Source organism: Ranitomeya imitator, chromosome 2, assembly GCF_032444005.1.
Source record: "Ranitomeya imitator isolate aRanImi1 chromosome 2, aRanImi1.pri, whole genome shotgun sequence".
In the NCBI taxonomy this organism is placed as follows: Eukaryota; Metazoa; Chordata; class Amphibia; order Anura; family Dendrobatidae; genus Ranitomeya; species Ranitomeya imitator.
The window spans coordinates 310,192,035-310,210,251 of record NC_091283.1 but is presented as its reverse complement, the minus strand read 5'-3'; the positions used below and the strand labels follow the sequence as shown (position 1 = coordinate 310,210,251).

The window sequence follows — 18,217 nt, the reverse complement described above, 5'->3', positions numbered from 1 at the left end:
AAACAGTATACTCAAAAAATAAAATAAATACATCACTGCAGTAATAATATCCCTAAATTAGCCCCTATGGTAATAATATTCCCCATCCTGGCCACCGTGTGTCTCATTCCTGGCGTCAGCCTTATGTTCTCCCATCCTGCCCTCATAAGTATCCATCCTGCCCCATATGATCTCCTTATCCTGCCCCATATGATCGCCCCATGTGATCTCTCTATCCGGCCCCATCTGTCTCCATCGTATCCATCCTGCCCCATGATCCTGCACGATCTGTCTCCAATTCTGCCCCCAGTGTCTCCAATCATGCCCCATGTCTCCATTCTGCCCCCTATGTCTCCAACCATGCCCCCATGTCTGAAATCCTGCCACTTGTCTCCAATCATGCCCCATGTCTCCATTCTGCCCCCTATGTCTCCAACCATGCCCCCATGTCCAGCATTCTGCCCCCGGGTCTCACAGTCTGCCCCTGTGTCCAGCATTCTGCCCCCACTGTGTCCAGCATTGCGCCCCCACTGTGTCCAGCATTGTGCCCCCACTGTGTCCAGCATTGTGCCCCCACTGTGTCCAGCATTCTGCCCCCGCTGTGTCCAGCATTCTGCCCCCACTGTGTCCAGCATTCTGCCCCCACTGTGTCCAGCATTCTGCCCCCACTGTGTCCAGCATTCTGCCCCCACTGAGTCCAGCATTTCTGCCCCCACTGTGTCCAGCATTTCTGCCCCCACTGTGTCCAGCATTCTGCCCCCACTGTGTCCAGCATTCTGCCCCCACTGTGTCCAGCATTCTGCCCCCACTGTGTCCAGTATTCTGCCCCCACTGTGTCCAGCATTCTGCCCCCGGGTCTCACAGTCTGCCCCTGTGTCCAGCATTCTGCCCCCAGTGTGTCCAGCATTCTGCCCCCAGTGTGTCCAGCATTCTGCCCCCAGTGTGTCCAGCATTCTGCCCCCACTGTGTCCAGCATTCTGCCCCACTGTGTGTCCAGCATTCTGCCCCACTGTGTGTCCAGCATTCTGCCCCCACTGTGTCCAGCATTCTGCCCTACTGTGTGTCCAGCATTCTGCCCCACTGTGTCCAGCATTCTGCCCCACTGTGTGTCCAGCATTTCTGCCCCACTGTGTGTCCAGCATTCTGCCCCACTGTGTCCAGCATTCTGCCCCCACTGTGTCCAGCATTCTGCCCCACTGTGTCCAGCATTCTGCCCCCACTGTGTCCAGCATTCTGCCCCCGGGTCTCACAGTCTGCCCCTGTGTCCAGCATTCTGCCCCCACTGTGTCCAGCATTTCTGCCCCACTGTGTCCAGCATTCTGCCCCCACTGTGTCCAGCATTTCTGCCCCACTGTGTCCAGCATTCTGCCCCCACTGTGTCCAGCATTTCTGCCCCCACTGTGTGTCCAGCATTCTGCTCCACTGTGTCCAGCATTCTGCTCCACTGTGTCCAGCATTCTGCCCCACTGTGTCCAGCATTCTGCTCCACTGTGTCCAGCATTCTGCTCCACTGTGTCCAGCATTCTGCCCCCACTGTGTCCAGCATTCTGCCCCCACTGTGTCCAGCATTCTGCCCCCACTGTGTCCAGCATTTCTGCCCCACTGTGTCCAGCATTCTGCTCCACTGTGTCCAGCATTCTGCTCCACTGTGTCCAGCATTCTGCCCCACTGTGTCCAGCATTCTGCCCCCACTGAGTCCAACAGGACTGGAGTGACAGTTCTCCGTCACTAAGAGCACAGAGCTGCACCACTGCCAGACGGGGGAGGAGGAGAGACCTGAATTAGCGCCAGCAGATGCAGCCACCCGAAGCCTCTTCTCACTGGTCGCAGTCTCCTCACTCCTCCTGCTCTCTGCCTCAGCCCGCCCGACGACAACACACGCCACACTCCTCCAGAATGAGGAAGTGCTCAGTGTGTAACAAGTCGTCGGGACCATGATGCACCAGGGCCCGCAAATTAAAGGTATAGTGCCCATTTCTCTCTGCCGGATACATTAACAACGCTGTAGGTGTAACGTTAAATCACCACAGTGTTGTTATGTATCTGGTCTGCGGCAGCTTTAACCAAAATATCCCAGGGGCCCCCCTTTTTGCTTCAGCTCATCGGGCCCCATACTGTAGTGATGGCTGTAATGCCCTGATGGCGGCCCTGCCTTCCACATGTCCCTTTCTGTATATGTCTATTTGTGGTATTTTCCTTCTACCCCTGCCGTTTCTGCCGCAGTTTGCCCCTTTTCCCTATTCCAAGATGGAGTCTCTGTCCATAGCATGCCTCTGCGCATGCGCTGCTGTGTTCCCGTGTTTCCCTGACGCCGTGGCTGTGCCGCTGTGCGCTCGCTGCTAGGGGACACAGGGCCCTGTGCCGACCCAGTGTGCGGCGTTGTGTGGCATACCCGCTGGTGTCGGTTAGCGGTGACATCGCCGCTTAGATTCTCTCACTTGGTTACATGGGGAATTGGTTGCCTAGTGACCACATGTCACTTCCGGTTGCGGCGGTGTTTCATTTCCGGTTACGGCGGCCCTCTATTTCCGGTGTTAGTAGTTAAATAGTTGCACACTTGATCTTTCTGTATGTTCCCCCTGAGGAAGGTTTATCACCGAAACGTGCATTGGGGAGGGCGCACGGACCCTGGATCTGGTTTACCCATTGGCCCTGTTTCAGGTAATGTGTATTCATTCATGATACTTATGGTATTGGGCCCTTTTAATGTCTATTTGGATTTATAATGGCATTAATATTTTCCAGCATAGTGGTATGGACTCTATAGTCCACCTTGTATTAGTATGGAGTAGAATTTGATCCCGGCTCCGTGCGCTCCTTTTATGCTCTTTCAGTGGTGTCCATGTACACCCTGTGGTACTGAGCCTCACCTGTTCCTTTGTATTATGTGTATTTTTATATAGACATACATTTTTGTACTACAATAAAGTTGATGTTTATATATCTTTATTTGGGTCTTTGGTCGTTTATTGGGTCTTTACTGACCCACATCTCTTTTGTTCTGTACAGCTCATACCCACACGGCTCCTCTCCGAACACACATGGCTCCGCTCTGTACACCTCGTACACACACAGCTCAGCTACATCCACCTCATACACACACGGCTCCGCTCCGTACACCTCATACACACACGGCTCAGCTACATCCACACTGTAAACCCCTCCTGACCTCACACATAAACTTCCCCTCATCCAGCACCATGACAACCAGCACAGCAGAGTCCTGCATACACTGAGGCCCCTGATCATGTGACCCCTGACTCCTCCCCTCCTGTGACCTCATCACAGGTCCTGTGCGCACAGAACTGCCATATATGTGGTGTGCGGCTCTGCAGGTGAAGGTATGTGGAGATTCCCCATTACTGGCGCATTAATATTAGAAATATATTGCTTGGTCTTCCAGACCTTATCTTGACCTCCACTGTTCCTGGTAACTGCTATTTCTTAATTACATTCCAACCTGAGGAAAGGGCAACTTGTAAACACTTTGTTATCTTCTTCTATCCTTCTCCTGCTTTGTGGCCTCCACCATTGTCAGAGCTCGGCAGCTGCTTAGAGCCCATGGCTGCTGGTTTTTGGCACAAGGTTGGAGGAGGCCGGGTTTTTACAAAGTTGGGAAATTTGCATCACCTGACCTTTCCTAACAATGATAGTGAACAAGCGATAACCCTAATGGTACCTTCACACATAACGATTTCGTTAACGATATCGTTGCTTTTTGTGACGTAGCAACAATATTGTTAACGAAATCGTTATGCGTGACAGCGACCAACGATCAGGCCTCTGCTGGGAGATCGTTGGTCGCTGGGAATGATCAGGACCTTTATTTGGTCGCTGATCACCCGCTGTCATCGCTGAACTTGTAACCAGGGTAAATATCGGGTTACTAAGCGCAGGGCCGCGCTTAGTAACCCGATGCTTACCCTGGTTACCATTGTAAAAGTTAAAAAAACAAACACTACATACTTACATTCCGGTGTCTGTCCCCTGGCGTTAGCTTCCCTGCACTGTGTCAGCGCCGGCCGGCCCTAAAGCAGAGCACAGCGGTGACGTCACCGCTGTGCTCTGCTTTACGGCCGGCGCTGACACAGTGCAGGGAAGCTAACGCCGGGGGACAGACACCGGAATGTAAGTATGTAGTGTTTGTTTTTTTAACTTTTACAATGGTAACCAGGGTAAGCATCGGGTTACTAAGCGCGGCCCTGCGCTTAGTAACCCGATGTTTACCCTGGTTACCCGGGGACTTCGGCATCGTTGGTCGCTGGAGAGCTGTCTGTGTGACAGCTCTCCAGCGACCACACAACGACTAAACAGCGACGCTGCAGCGATCGGCATCGTTGTCTATATCACTGCAGCGTCGCTAAATGTGACGATACCTTAACAGGTTAATTAAGGTCTGAAACCTGGGTCAAAGTTATCTGAGCGCACACATCTCCAAGCGTTGCCCAAACTTTTTCATCACCCCCTTTTCCTTTTTGTACTTTTTAAAATATAAAAAATGCAAATATATATACCTAACACACAAAGGAAATGTGTCATCTTTAACTTTAGGCCTTTTAGACATCATTTAATCTTTAACTTGCTTACCTGTTCACAATAACAGCAAAAAACATATTTTACAATTGGGATAACTTTGAGTTTAGTACTTAGCAGCACATCTGCACTTTTATTATTTCCCTTTTTGCACAGTAATATTGCATTCACTATGCTAGGGTTGGCGGAACGCACCAAATATATTTATTAAGTGAGATTGGTGCGTTCGCAACCCGGGATCCACCGTGCAGGAAAGAACCTGCTGCTAAGTAAATGGCGGCACTATATGGCGGTAAGAACCAGCTCTGTTAGCTTCACAGAGCAGCCGAGAAGGCAAAGCTCTGTGCCCTGTTAGACTTTCACAGAGGCACAGGCCAACCACCCAATGAGAGCAGTCAGTGGTCATGCATGCACACAAAACTCCTCGCCGGAGGTGCCAGCATTCTAGGGGCTTATTTCAGCCGTGTCCCTGAACACACTTAAACACAATCTCCTCGCCGGAGGTGCCAGCATTCTAGGGGCTTATTTCAGCCGTGTCCCTGAACACACTTAAACACAATCTCCTCGCCGGAGGTGCCAGCATTCTAGGGGCTTATTTCAGCCGTGTCCCTGAACACACTTAAACACAATCTCCTCGCCGGAGGTGCCAGCATTCTAGGGGCTTATTTCAGCCGTGTCCCTGAACACACTTAAACACAATCTCCTCGCCGGAGGTGCCAGCATTCTAGGGGCTTATTTCAGCCGGGTCCCTGAACACATGCAAACACATGACCATACTGGCGCAAAGCACATAACATATGAAGATACTAGCGCATGGCCATGCGGCCATGCGAGCCTTAAATAGTTGCAGCACTTTCAGGACCTTTCAAAGAAGGACCAATGGAGTTGCTGCAGTACCTGAGCATGTGTCCCTAGATCTCCACTGAGAGATCTTGCCCTGGGCATGCTCAGTGTGTGCAAAATAATAAAGGTATTAAGTAGCAACATCACGTAGATGTAAAATATATTTCTGTTGCCTATGTAGCGGACTATACCAAAACCAAGTCGTTTATTAACCAATACAACGGGGGGTGTGGAAACCACAAGAGACGACCAAAACTGGATCAATCAAATTCATAAATAATCTTTATTCAAAGTACAAAACATTGTGATTTTAAAATCATAACAATGATCAGACAATAATGACACAAGGTCCTCTTCTGATCTTCAGCCATGGCTCCGGAAAGGTCAAAGGCCCGGCGCCTACGCACTACAGTATTTTACTCTGCCCTCAACAGGGCAGAGCAAAGTACGCCTGCGCCGGAGCCGTGGCTGAAGATCAGAAGAGGACGTCTTGTAATGAAGATGGGAGGCGCCGCAGCGGACCGGAGACGCCCATCCGACCTGACCAGCAGCGGGACTGCCCCTGGGTGAGTATAATATAACGTCTTTTTCTCCTCTTTTAGGTAACATCGGCGGGCTTATCTACAGCATTACAGAATGCTGCAGATAAGCCCCTGATGCCGGTGGGCTTACCTCACCCGCGATTTTCGGGGTGACAGGTTCCCTTTAATAGGGAAATCAATTGGCTCATCTAAATATCTCTAACCACTCTCCTTTTGCCTTTTAGACACGCTGATGCCATTCGGTTCTAGGTGAGTGTCCACTCCTAACTCCCCTGGATATATTATTTTATTTTTTTCATTTTTTGTCTTTATTCAACTTTATTTTCATGATTTTCATGTCATTTTATCTTCTAAAAAATTTCCCGTGTTTGCGGTTTTTCATTTTTTCTTTCTTTATACATTGTTTTTTTCATTATATTTACTATTATTTTTAATTTTCCATTACGTCATCATCCAGGTCATCCACATTTATTTATTTCCTTCCATTCATCTTTCCAGCTGTAGCAGTGCATGAATCTATTTGTTTCAACATACCAAAGAGGCTTATTGGTCAGGGGTTAATTCCTTACACTATCTAGAATTTATCACTTAGGCCATGTGCACACGTTCAGGTTTTTTTGCGTTTTTTTTCGCGTTTTTTCACGCTATAAAAACTCATTAACCCCTTCATGACCGGGTTTTTTTTTTCGTTTTTCCGTGTTCGTTTTTCGCTCCCCTCCTTCCCAGAGCCATAACTTTTTTATTTTTCCGTCAATTTGGCCATGTGAGGGCTTATTTTTTGCGGGACGAGTTGTACTTTTGAACGACATCATTGGTTTTAGCATGTCGTGTACTAGAAAACGGGAAAAAAATTCCAAGTGCGGTGAAATTGCAAAAAAAGTGCAATCCCACATTGGTTTTTTGTTTGGCTTTTTTGCTAGGTTCACTAAATGCTAAAACTGACCTGCCATTATGATTCTCCAGGTCATTGCGAGTTCATAGACACCAAACATGACTAGGTTATTTTTTATCTAAGTGGTGAAAAAAAAATTCCAAACTTTGCTAAAAAAAAAAAAAAAAATTGCGCCATTTTCCGATACTCGTAGCGTCTCCATTTTTCATCATCTGGGGTCGGTTGAGGGCTTATTTTTTGCGTGCCGAGATGACGTTTTTAATGATAGCATTTCGGTGCAGATACGTTCTTTTGATCGCCCGTTATTGCATTTTAATGCAATGTCGCGGCGACCAAAAAAACGTAATTCTGGCGTTTCAAATTTTTTTCCCGCTACGCTGTTTAGCGATCAGGTTAATACTTTTTTTTAATTGATAGATCGGGCGATTCTGAGCGCGGCGATACCAAATATGCGTAGATTTGATATTTTTTTATTGATTTATTTTGATTGGGGCGAAAGGGCGGTGATTTAAACTTTTATGTTGTTTTTATTTTTTTCACATTTTTTTAAACTTTTTTTTTTAACTTTTGCCATGCTTCAATAGCCTCCATAGGGGGCTAGAAGCAGGCACAACTCGATCGCCTCTGCTACATAGCAGCGATCTGCTGATCGCTGCTATGTAGCAGAATTGCACGTGTGCTGTGAGCGCCGACCACAGGGTGGCGCTCACAGCGACGGGCAATCAGTAACCATAGAGGTCTCAAGGACCTCTATGGTTACCATTCACAAGCATCGCCGACCCCCGATCATGTGACGGGGGTCGGCGATGACGTCATTTCCGGCCGCCCGGCCGGAAGCGGTGGTTAAATGCCGCTGTCTGCGTTTGACAGCGGCATTTAACTAGTTAATAGGTGCGGGCAGATCGCGATTCTGCCCGCGCCTATTACGGGCACATGTCAGCTGTTCAAAACAGCTGACATGTCCCGGCTTTGGTGCGGGCTCACCGCGGAGCCCTGCATCAAAGCAGGGGAGCCGGCATCGGACGGTATAGTACGTCCGATGCCGGTAAGGGGTTAAAAACGCACACATTATGCATTCTATCATTTAGAATGTATTTTGCATGTTTTGTGCACATGGATGCGTTTTTTTCCGTGAGATCACTCAGTACACAGCAGCGCCATGGTTACCTACGCTTGGACAGTGAGGTATATCATTTCCAGCCAGAGCTGAAGCAAGACAATCTCCTGACATGCACAGCCACAAGCGCTACGTCGGCAACCCACCTCCCACTCACCAGGGTGCAGCACCATGGTTACTGAGTACACAAACACTCGGGCATGCTCAGTAGCCCAGTTTAAGGGAGCACAACGTCATTTCCGGTTAGCAATCCCCATTAGAGCAGTCAGACTATTTAAAGAGCCCCACATGGAACATATCATGCCTTCCCACAGGACGCAGGAGCGCTATCCCCCATCCACTAAGGTAACAAAGCTGAGCACCTTACATTTTCTGTTTGAGGAAGCCGATCTGTATATGCCTGGTTATGCATGTAATATACTGATTACCGCACTTTGGTGATCCCCCCCCCCCCAGGGTATTAACCCCTTCATGACCTTGGGATTTTTCGTTTTTCCGTGTTCGTTTTTCGCTCCCCTCCTTCCCAGAGCCATAACTTTTTTTATTTTTCCGTCAATTTGGCCATGTGAGGGCTTATTTTTTGCGGGAAGAGTTGTACTTTTGAACGACATCATTGGTTTTAGCACGTCGTGTACTAGAAAACGGGAAAAAAATTCCAAGTGCGGTGAAATTGCAAAAAAAAGTGCAGTCCCACACTTGTTGTTTTGCTTGGCTTTTTTGCTAGGTTCACTAAATGCTAAAAATGACCTGTCATTATGATTCTCCAGGTCAGTACGAGTTCATAGACACCTAACATGACTAGGTTTTTTTTTTATCTAAGTGGTGAAAAAAAATTCCAAACTTTGCTAAAAAAAAATATAAAAAAAAATTGCGCCATTTTCCGATACTCGTAGCGTCTCCATTTTTCATAATCTGGGGTCGGGTGAGGGCTTATTTTTTGCGTGCCAAGATGACGTTTTTAATGATAGCATTTTGGTGCAGATACGTTCTTTTGATCGACCGTTATTGCATTTTAATGCAATGTTGCGGTGACCAAAAAAATGTAATTAATGCTTTTTTTTTCACTTTTTTTTTTACTTTTGCCATGCTTCAATAGCCATGGGAGGCTAGAAGCAGGCACAGCACGATCCGCTCTGCTACATAGCAGCGATCTTATGTTCGCTGCTATGTAGCAGAAAATCAGGTGTGCTGTGAGCGCCGACCACAGGGTGGCGCTCACAGCTGCCGGGGATCTGTAACTATAGAGGTCTCAAGGACCTCTATGGTTACAATACTGAAGCATCGCCGACCCCCGATCATGTGACGGGGGTCGGCGATGCGATCATTTCCGGTCGCCCGGCCGGATGCGGTAGTTAAATGCCGCTGTCTGCGTTTCACAGCGACATTTAATTAGTTAATAGGTGCGGGCAGATCGCGATTCTGCCCACGCCTATTACAGGCACATGTCAGCTCTTCAAAACAGCTGACATGTCCCGGCTTTGATGCGGGCTCACCGCCAGAGCCCGCATCAAAGCGGGGCTTCTGACCTCGGGCGTACTATCCCATCCGAGGTCAGAAAGGGGTTAAGCCTACATGTCCACCAGCAAGACGCAGATGCGCCACTGTTACCCCTCTACAAGGTAAAAACTCATCTTACCTCCCTTAGGACACTGCCCAATACCAACAGCATGGCTGACCAATTATCTATAACATTGCAGGCTTTATCCAGAATTGGCAAATCCATTAAACCACATACAACTTACCAGCAATTTAAGGCTGATACGCTAGCACCTGCAAAAAAGGTATTTTCCCCTCTAGCAACCTCTGGACACCACTAACATATATGGTTATCGCCCCTTACTATCGTGATTATACATTCCAGGTTGTCTCCAGTGACATACCAACTTTTTATTTAAATCGCATATATGCAAACAGCAGCAAGACCCTGATGCACCGCTGCTATTCCTCAACAAAGTGATTATTCATTCTAGATACACCAGGGTACTAATATTAACTACCTTTCACTGACACTTATGTATATGGTATTACAGGTCATACTCAGAGAAAAATCAACTATTAGGCCATACTTGGTATCAAAGAGACTGTACCTGGTAAATCACTATTACTTTTGGACGTATGTTGGGCCTCTATGTAACTGCCTATCCATCACAGGCTGCTAACGTCACTATCATTCTCCTCAGCCCCTTGACACGACAGGAAGAACATCCTCTTTACCATAAGAGCCACTCATAAATCCTGGATTAAGGTAACAGCTATACTTTTTACTACAGAAGCACTCGTAGACACATTGTCACGTGACTGACTCCCGTTTGACAGACCTCATGCTACAACTTGGCCTCACAACGTAGTCTATTGGGGTATAATATTATAAGTCTAAACATACTCTTTATACTGTATATATTGTTTTGTATATGTGTTGTCTTGTAATTTTTGTATATTATGTATCTAAAGATTTTGTATATACTGTTTTGTATTCACAGTGCGACTTTAGAGTAAGACCCGGGAGGGTCGAAACGTCAATCACATTGAGTCGCTTGTACAATTGTTTAATAAGTGCCTACTATTTGATCTGTCACATTTGATTGATTTCTGTTTTTCAGTTGAATAAATTAGCAAGTTTCAAAAAATTATTTTGTTTCTAAGATATTCCACACAGGGAGTGCGGTGGATTTCAATAATATTGATACTAGACCTTACGGTCTGTCTCACCAGCACCCCTATCTAAATATAGAGTGCAGGCCAAATTAGATATATCAAAGCAGAACTTAGTCCTAGCACCTTCAGGACCTTCCAAGAAGGACCAATGGAAGTCGCTGCAGTACCTGCAGAATGGGAGACCGCAGCAGACACGGATCGAGATTCCCCCTGTGCAGAAGAGGAAACTCGACTCCTAACATGGCCCCCCCTCCTTGAGCCTCGCTACGCTCGAATGTGCTCCACAGGCTCCCAGGTTCTCTCCTCTGGACCGTGACCCTTCCAGTCCACCAGATAAAATTTCTTGCCACGTACCACCTTGCACCCCACGATAGCATTCACCTCAAACTCATCCGTGGATGAACCCGATGTCCCGGCAGATGACTCAGAAAACCGGGACAAATGAACGGGCTTTAAGAGGGAAACGTGAAAAGTATTGGTGATACCAAGGCGTGGAGGAATAGCCAAACGGTAGACCACAGGGTTGACCTGTTCCAGAACCTTGAACGTGCCAAAGTAGCGAGGAGCAAACTTAGTGGACTCAACTCGCAGCCTGATGTTATGGACGGAGAGCCACACTAAGTCGCCAGGAGCAAAGGTCGGAGCGGGACGCCGGTGTGTATCAGCCGAAACCCTCATTCTCTCCTTGGAGGCCCGGATGGCATCCTGTGTGCCGTCCCAGATGTCACGTGCCTCCACCGTCCAGTCTGCCACCCTAGAATCGGTGGATGACATGGGCATGGGCACAGGGACACGCGGATACTGGTCGTAATTAAGGAGAAAAGGAGTCTGGCCAGTGGAATTGGCTATGGCGTTGTTCAAGGCAAATTCCGCCCAAGGTAGCAAAGATGCCCAGTAATCCTGCCTAGCAGAGACAAAATGTCACAAATATGTCAGAGTCTGGTTGGTCCTCTCCACCAACCCATTCGTCTCTGGATGGTATGCAGAAGAGAGGTTCAACTCTATGCTGAGTAAACGGCAGAGCTCTCTCCAAAACCGAGACGCGGACTGGGGACCCCGATCGCTGACAATTTTATCAGGCATACCATGTAATCGGAAAACGTGCTTAATGAACAACGCCGCCAAGGCCCGTGCAGAAGGTAATCGTGGAAGCGGCACCAAGTGCACCATCTTAGAGAAATGGTCGGTGACAACCCAGATAAAGGTGCAGCTACGTGACATGGGTAATCCCACCACAAAGTCCATCCCAACCATCTCCCAGGGCCTGTCTGCCACCGGTAGAGGGTAAAGCAACCCAGCAGGCCGTTGCCGAGGAGACCGATTCTGGGCGCAGGAAACACACGCTGGAATATAGTTTCCGACATCACGAGCCATATGCGGCCACCAGTACGTTCTCGCCAAAAGCTCGGATGTCCTTTTGGTCCCAAAATGGCCACCCACTCTGGACGAGTGAGCCCAAGCGAGAACCTCCGTTCGCAAATTCGCTGGCATGAAAGTCTTGCCCAGGGGCACAGACTCTAGCGAAACCGGAGCTACAGTTCTCAGGCTCTCAGAAGGGACAATCAGCGCCAATCCTCTGGAATGCTCTACCCCAAGATATTAGGACCATCCATAATTTGCATAGTTTTAGGCGCTCGCTCAAAACACATTTGTTCAGAGCGGCCTATCACGTTCACTAATCAAAGTTATGTTATGTTTGTGTGTAGCCCATTCACCATCCCCATCTATTCCCCAACCCCTGAAGATGGCTGGACCATGATTGTAAATACATCATTGTAAATACACACCTGTACTTTGTATCTCCCCCACCTCATTGTAGATTGTAAGCTCTCACGAGCAGGGTCGTCATATTTTGCTTTAATTATTGTATTGTTAACGTTGTTACTTATGACTTTTGTGTTTTAAACTGTTAAACTGTAAAGCGCTGCGGAATATGTTGGCGCTATATAAATAAAGATTATTATTATTATTATCAGCCGAGGCTCCTCCTCCTCAGATGACACTACGGAGCGGGAGAGAGCGTTGGCATGAATTTTCTTCTCCCCAGAGAGAAAATGGAGATTAAAATGGAACCGGGAGAAGAACAGGGACCATCTAGCCTGGCGAGAATTCAGCCGCTGGGCCGTCTGTATATATACCAAGTTCTTGTGGTCAGTGAACACTTGGAAGTGAAAGCAAGCTCCCTCCAAGAGGTGTCTCCATAAAGCCAACTTCATGGCCAGCAACTCCCTGTTCCCGATGGAATAATTCCTCTCCGCTGGTGTGAAGGTCTTGGAGAAGAAGAAGGAAGGATGCTTCCGATCTTGAGCATCCTTTTGGAAAAGGACTGCTCCAGCACCAATGGATGAGGCATCCACCTCCATGATAAATGGCTTATCTACATCGGGGCGATGTAGGATGGGAGCGCTAGCGAAGTGTGACTTAATCAAGAGAAAGGCTTTGGAGACCTCCTCTGACCACAACTTGGGTTTGCTCCCTTCTTGGTGAGGGCAACCAAGGGAGCTACCAAAGTTGAGAAGTGTGGAATGAACTGACAATAGTAGTTAATGAACCCCATAAAGCGCTGCACCGCTTTAAGTGAATGGGGTTCCTGCCAGTCCATCACAGCCTGTAGTTTGGCAGGATCCATAGCCAAACCCTGGGCAGAGATAATATAACCAAGCAAAGGCAAGGACTCCTGCTCAAACAGACACTTCTCCAACTTGGCGTAGAGGGAGTTTGCCCGTAAGAGGTCGAAGACTTTGCGAACATCTCTCTGATGGGAGTCAATATCTGGAGAGTAGATGAGAATATCATCCAGATAAACTACGATCGAGGTGGTGAGCATATCCCGGAAAATGTCGTTCACAAAGTCTTGGAAAACGGCTGGGGCATTACAGAGCCCGAAGGGCATCACCAGATATTCATAGTGCCCATCCCTGGTGTTAAAAGCCGTCTTCCATTCGTCCCCCTCACGGATGCGAATCAGGTTGTAAGCACCCCGCAGATCTAAGCCTATCAAAAAGCTCAGATATCAGGGGTAATGGGTACTTGTTCTTAATGGTGATGGCGTTAAGACCCCTGTAGTCTATGCATGGACGTAAGTCTCCAGTCTTCTTCTGTACGAAGAAGAATCCAGCCCCTGCAGGTGACACTGATGAATCCTCTTGCCAGATTCTCTTGGATGTACTGAGACATTGCCTCCGTCTCCGGGAGAGATAACGGATAGACTCGACCCCGGGGAGGCTCAGCACCAGGCAATAGGTCAATAGGACAGTCATAGGGGCAGTGAGGCGGAATGGTCTCCGCAGCCCTTTTGGAGAACACGTCAGCATAGGGCCAATAGTGCTTGGGGAGAGAGGAAAGATCTGCGGGTACCTGTGTTGTAGCAACCTGAACGCACTCCCTCAGACATCTACCCTCACAGGATTTACTCCATCACAAAATTCTCCCTGTGGACCACTCTATATGAGGAGAATGATAGCGTTGCCAAGGTATCCCCAACAGGACCACATCAATTCCCTCAGGAATGACTAATAGGGAGATAATCTCCTGATGTGATGGAGACACAGAAAGCATGATAGGAATGGTTTGGTGGGTAATCTGTGAGGGTAGTGTCGACCCATTTACCACTCGAACGGTTACTGGTTTGGCGAGCATCACCAGGGGTATTGCGTGACGCTGGGCGAAAGCAGATGACATAAAATTACCCAGAGTCCACACATAGCTCTACCATAAGAGTGGATGGGCCTTTGGTAATTGTCCCCTTGAAGGACAACTTTGAGGCAAACGTCGCCGTGTCTAGTGTACCTCCTCCAACTGCCACTAGACGCTGACGTCTCCCTTACCGCTGAGGACACTTGGAGGCAAGATGTCCTGACTGCCGGCAAACATGACAGACCTTATGTGCATGAGTGGACTGGGACTTGGATCCCGCTCGTGTCACCTCTATGGCCTCATGTGACTCGGACGCCTGGACTGGAGATTCCAAAGGTTTGGCGAAGGTGGGAGCCAGACGATACCTCTGCCTACACTGGGCTCGCTCCAACCTTCTCTCGTGAAAACAAAGGTCTATGCGAGTAGATACAGCTATGAGCTCCTCCAGTGTGGCGTGAATCTCCCTAGTAGCCAAAGCGTCCTTCACATGGTCAGCCAGCCCCCTCCAAAATACGGGAATGAGGGTTTTATCTGGCCATTCCAACTCAGACGCTGATGTCCGGAAGAGAACAGCAAAATGGCTGACCATGGTTGAACCCTGAGTCAAAGCCAGCAGTTGGAGCGCTGTATCATGGGTGACTTGAGGTCCTACAAAGACCTGTTTCAGAGTGTTCAAAAACCGAGGAACACTCCGCACCACATGATCGTTGCGCTCCCACAGCGGCGTAGCCCACTTCAACGCCCTGTCCAACAAGAGAGATATTATGAATCCCACCTTTGCCCGCTCTGTGAGAAAACGTGCAGCCAGGAGCTCGAGGTGTATTGTTGTGAATTCTGTGGCAGAGCTCGCTCCTGTGGTCACAAGTGGTACTTCGGCTGATTCTCTCTGGGAGCTTCCGTTTGTGGAGGAAACTGGTACTGCTGCTTCTGAGTTTCCTCCCTCAGGTGATCTGGTGAGGTCGTTAGGTGCTTCTCTACTTAACCCCACCTAATGCTTTGATTCATGCTTCCTGTCAATGTTCCAGTGTTGGACTTGTTTTTTCTCTGGATCATTCCTGTGGCCTGCTGCTCTGCATAGCTAAGTGCTTCTTTGCTATTTGTTTGCTATTTTTTCTGTCCAGCTTGTCTATTTGTTTTGCTGGAAGCTCTGGGACGCAAAGGGTGTACCTCCGTGCCGTTAGTTTGGTACGGAGGGTCTTTTTGCCCCCTTTGCGTGGTTTTCTTTAGGGTTTTGTGTAGACCGCAAAGTTATCTTTCCTATCCTCGTTCTGTCTAGAATATCGGGCCTCACTTTGCTGAATCTTTTTCATCCCTACGTTTGTCTTTTCATCTTACTCACAGTCATTATATGTGGGGGGCTGCCTTTTCCTTTGGGGTATTTCTCTGAGGCAAGGTAGGCTTATTTTTCTATCTTCAGGCTAGTTAGTTTCTCAGGCTGTGCCGAGTTGCATAGGGAGCGTTAGGCGCAATCCACGGCTGCCTCTAGTTGTGTTTGGAGAGGATCAGGGATTGCGGTCTGCAGAGTTCCCACGTCTCAGAGCTCGTTCTATTATTTTGGGTTATTGTCAGATCACTGTATGTGCTCTGACCTCCATGTCCATTGTGATACTGAATTGCCTTTCATAACAGTGTATACCACACTGGCTCACGAAACCCCTACAGGACTTACTGTCCCCAGAGTATTTCTCAGGCAAAGGGAGGTGAGGTAGGGTCGGAACAGAGGGGGCAGTGGGTAAAGCTGCTGCAGCCACGCTAGCAGCCTGAACAGCTATTGCGGTAACATCCACCCCCAAGGTTGCACGCTCAAGAGACGCCAACCAGCCCTCCAGCAGCTGGATGTACCCCTGCAATCGCTGTTCATCCGCCATTACTTAGCCAGATCCTGGCGCTAGTATACTGTTAGGGTTGGCGGAACGCACCGAATATATTTATTAAGTGAGATTGGTGCGTTCGCAACCCGAGATCCACCGTGCAGGAAAGAACCTGCTGCTAAGTAAATGGCGGCACTATATGGCGGTAAGAACCAGCTCTGTTAGCTTCACAGAGCAGCCGAGAAGGCAAAGCTCTGTGCCCTGTTAGACTTTCACAAGAGGCACAGGCTAACTACCCAAATGAGAGCAGTCAGTGGTCATGCATGCACACAAAACTCCTCGCCGGAGGTGCCAGCATTCTAGGGGCTTATTTCAGCCGGGTCCCTGAACACATGCAAACACATGACCATACTGGCGCAAAGCACATAACATATGAAGATACTAGCACATGCCATGCGAGCCTTAAATAGTTGCAGCACCTTCAGGACCTTCCAAGTAGGAACAATGGAAGTCGCTGCAGTACCTGAGCATGTGACCCTAGATCTCCACTGAGAGATCCTGCCCTGGGCATGCTCAGTGTGTGCAAAGTAGGACTTAGTCCCAGAAAAGCCTGCTCACCGCAGAACAGTGCAGGGTACAATAGCAGAGCCTGGAGAGGCAGTAGTAACCCTTTGCACAGTACCAGTCTCAGCGAGACACTGGGAGCGACGTCTCCGCTGAGCAGGCTCCACTGCGGCCGATGCAGAATGGGAGACCGCAGCAGACACGGATGGAGATTCCCCCTGTGCAGAAGAGGAAACTCTACTTCTAACACACTAGTCCCATATTTTTTCTTTTTAAAATATTTTTATTAGGTTTTGTATTAAAAAACGGGATGAGGGAAATAAGGGAAGGGAAGGGTTAACAGTGGACAGTGGAAGGGTTCAATAAAATTAGAGAACCCTAATAACAGTCTCTAACAAATTATGATTTGCAATTTGAAGAATGTTGTATGTTTATGTAATAGTTAAATGTATACAATTCCGAGGAAAGAGACACAAAATGGCAATTTTAAACCTTATATTTGCTGTTCCAGATCTTCCATTTCTTAGAATATTTGTAAACACTGCTATTGTTAGCCGCAAATCTCCATTCCAGAGCGCTATGTTGGTGAATTTTGTCCAAAAATGTTTCGGGTTTTTTCCACCAGAATGCCAATGCATTTTTGACAACTAGGAGGATCTGTATGATGAAATTTCTAACCGAGGGGTCACATTGCTCCATGTCAAGGGAAAGAAGCGCCCTTTGAGGGGTGATGACAACGTTTTCAGAAAAGGAGTTACCGTAATATGGCGCAATACCTCGAACCAGAGATTTTTTTATTATCGGACAACCCCAAAATAAGTGAAAGAGATTACCCTGTTGTCCGCAGTCTCTCCAACATAAGGGAGAGTTCCTGGTTTATATGTGACAATCTGATGGGCGTTAGATACCATCTTGTCATTATTTTAAAGTAGGACTCCTGGAACGCCATAGATATGTTTGACTGGTATGTGTTTTTTTCAGCGCTGTCCCATTGTTCAGTTCGCAAGTCTGTACCAAGGCCGGACTTCCACCTCTTCACATATACGTTTTTAGAGCTAAGATTGTCCTTGATAAAGTACAGTGCCTTCCAAAAGTGTTCGGCCCCCTGGAACATTTCGACCTTTTCTCACATATCACGCTTCAAACATAAAGATACCAAATGCAAATTTTTGGTGAAGAATCAACAAGTGGAACACAATTGTGAAGTTGAACGAAATGTATTGGTTATTTTAAATTTTGTGGAAATTCAAAAACTGAAAGTGGGGCGTGCAATATTATTCGGCCCCTTTAATGTAATACTTTGTTGCGCCACCTTTTGCTGAGATTACAGCTGCAAGTCGCTTGGGGTATGTCTCTATCAGTTTTGTACATCGAGAAACTGAAATTCTTGCCCATTCTTCCTTGGCAAACAGCTCGAACTTAGTGAGGTTTGATGGAGATCGTTTGTGAACAGCAGTTTTCAGCTCTTTCCACAGATTGTTGATTGGATTGAGGTCTGGACTTTGACTTGGCCATTCTAACACCTGGATACGTTTATTTGTAAACCATTCCATTGAAGATTTTGCTTTATGTTTGGGATCATTGTCTTGTTGGAAGACAAATCTCCGTCCCAGTCTCAGGTCTTTTCCAGATTCCAACAGGTTTT

General features: G+C 47.8%; 1 protein-coding gene across 1 annotated transcript in view; it reads left to right on the top strand.

Annotated features, from left to right (window-relative positions):
* The first annotated feature begins 3,290 nt into the window (after positions 1-3,290).
* LOC138663393 (oocyte zinc finger protein XlCOF22-like) overlaps positions 3,291-18,217 on the top strand; it is a 52,689-nt gene continuing 37,762 nt past the window's right edge. The window contains exons 1-2 of the mRNA XM_069749569.1: positions 3,291-3,320; positions 6,122-6,146. Of these exons, the coding sequence (XP_069605670.1) occupies positions 6,130-6,146 (17 nt within the window). The 5' untranslated portion in view covers positions 3,291-3,320; positions 6,122-6,129. The remainder of the gene's footprint in view (positions 3,321-6,121; positions 6,147-18,217) is intronic.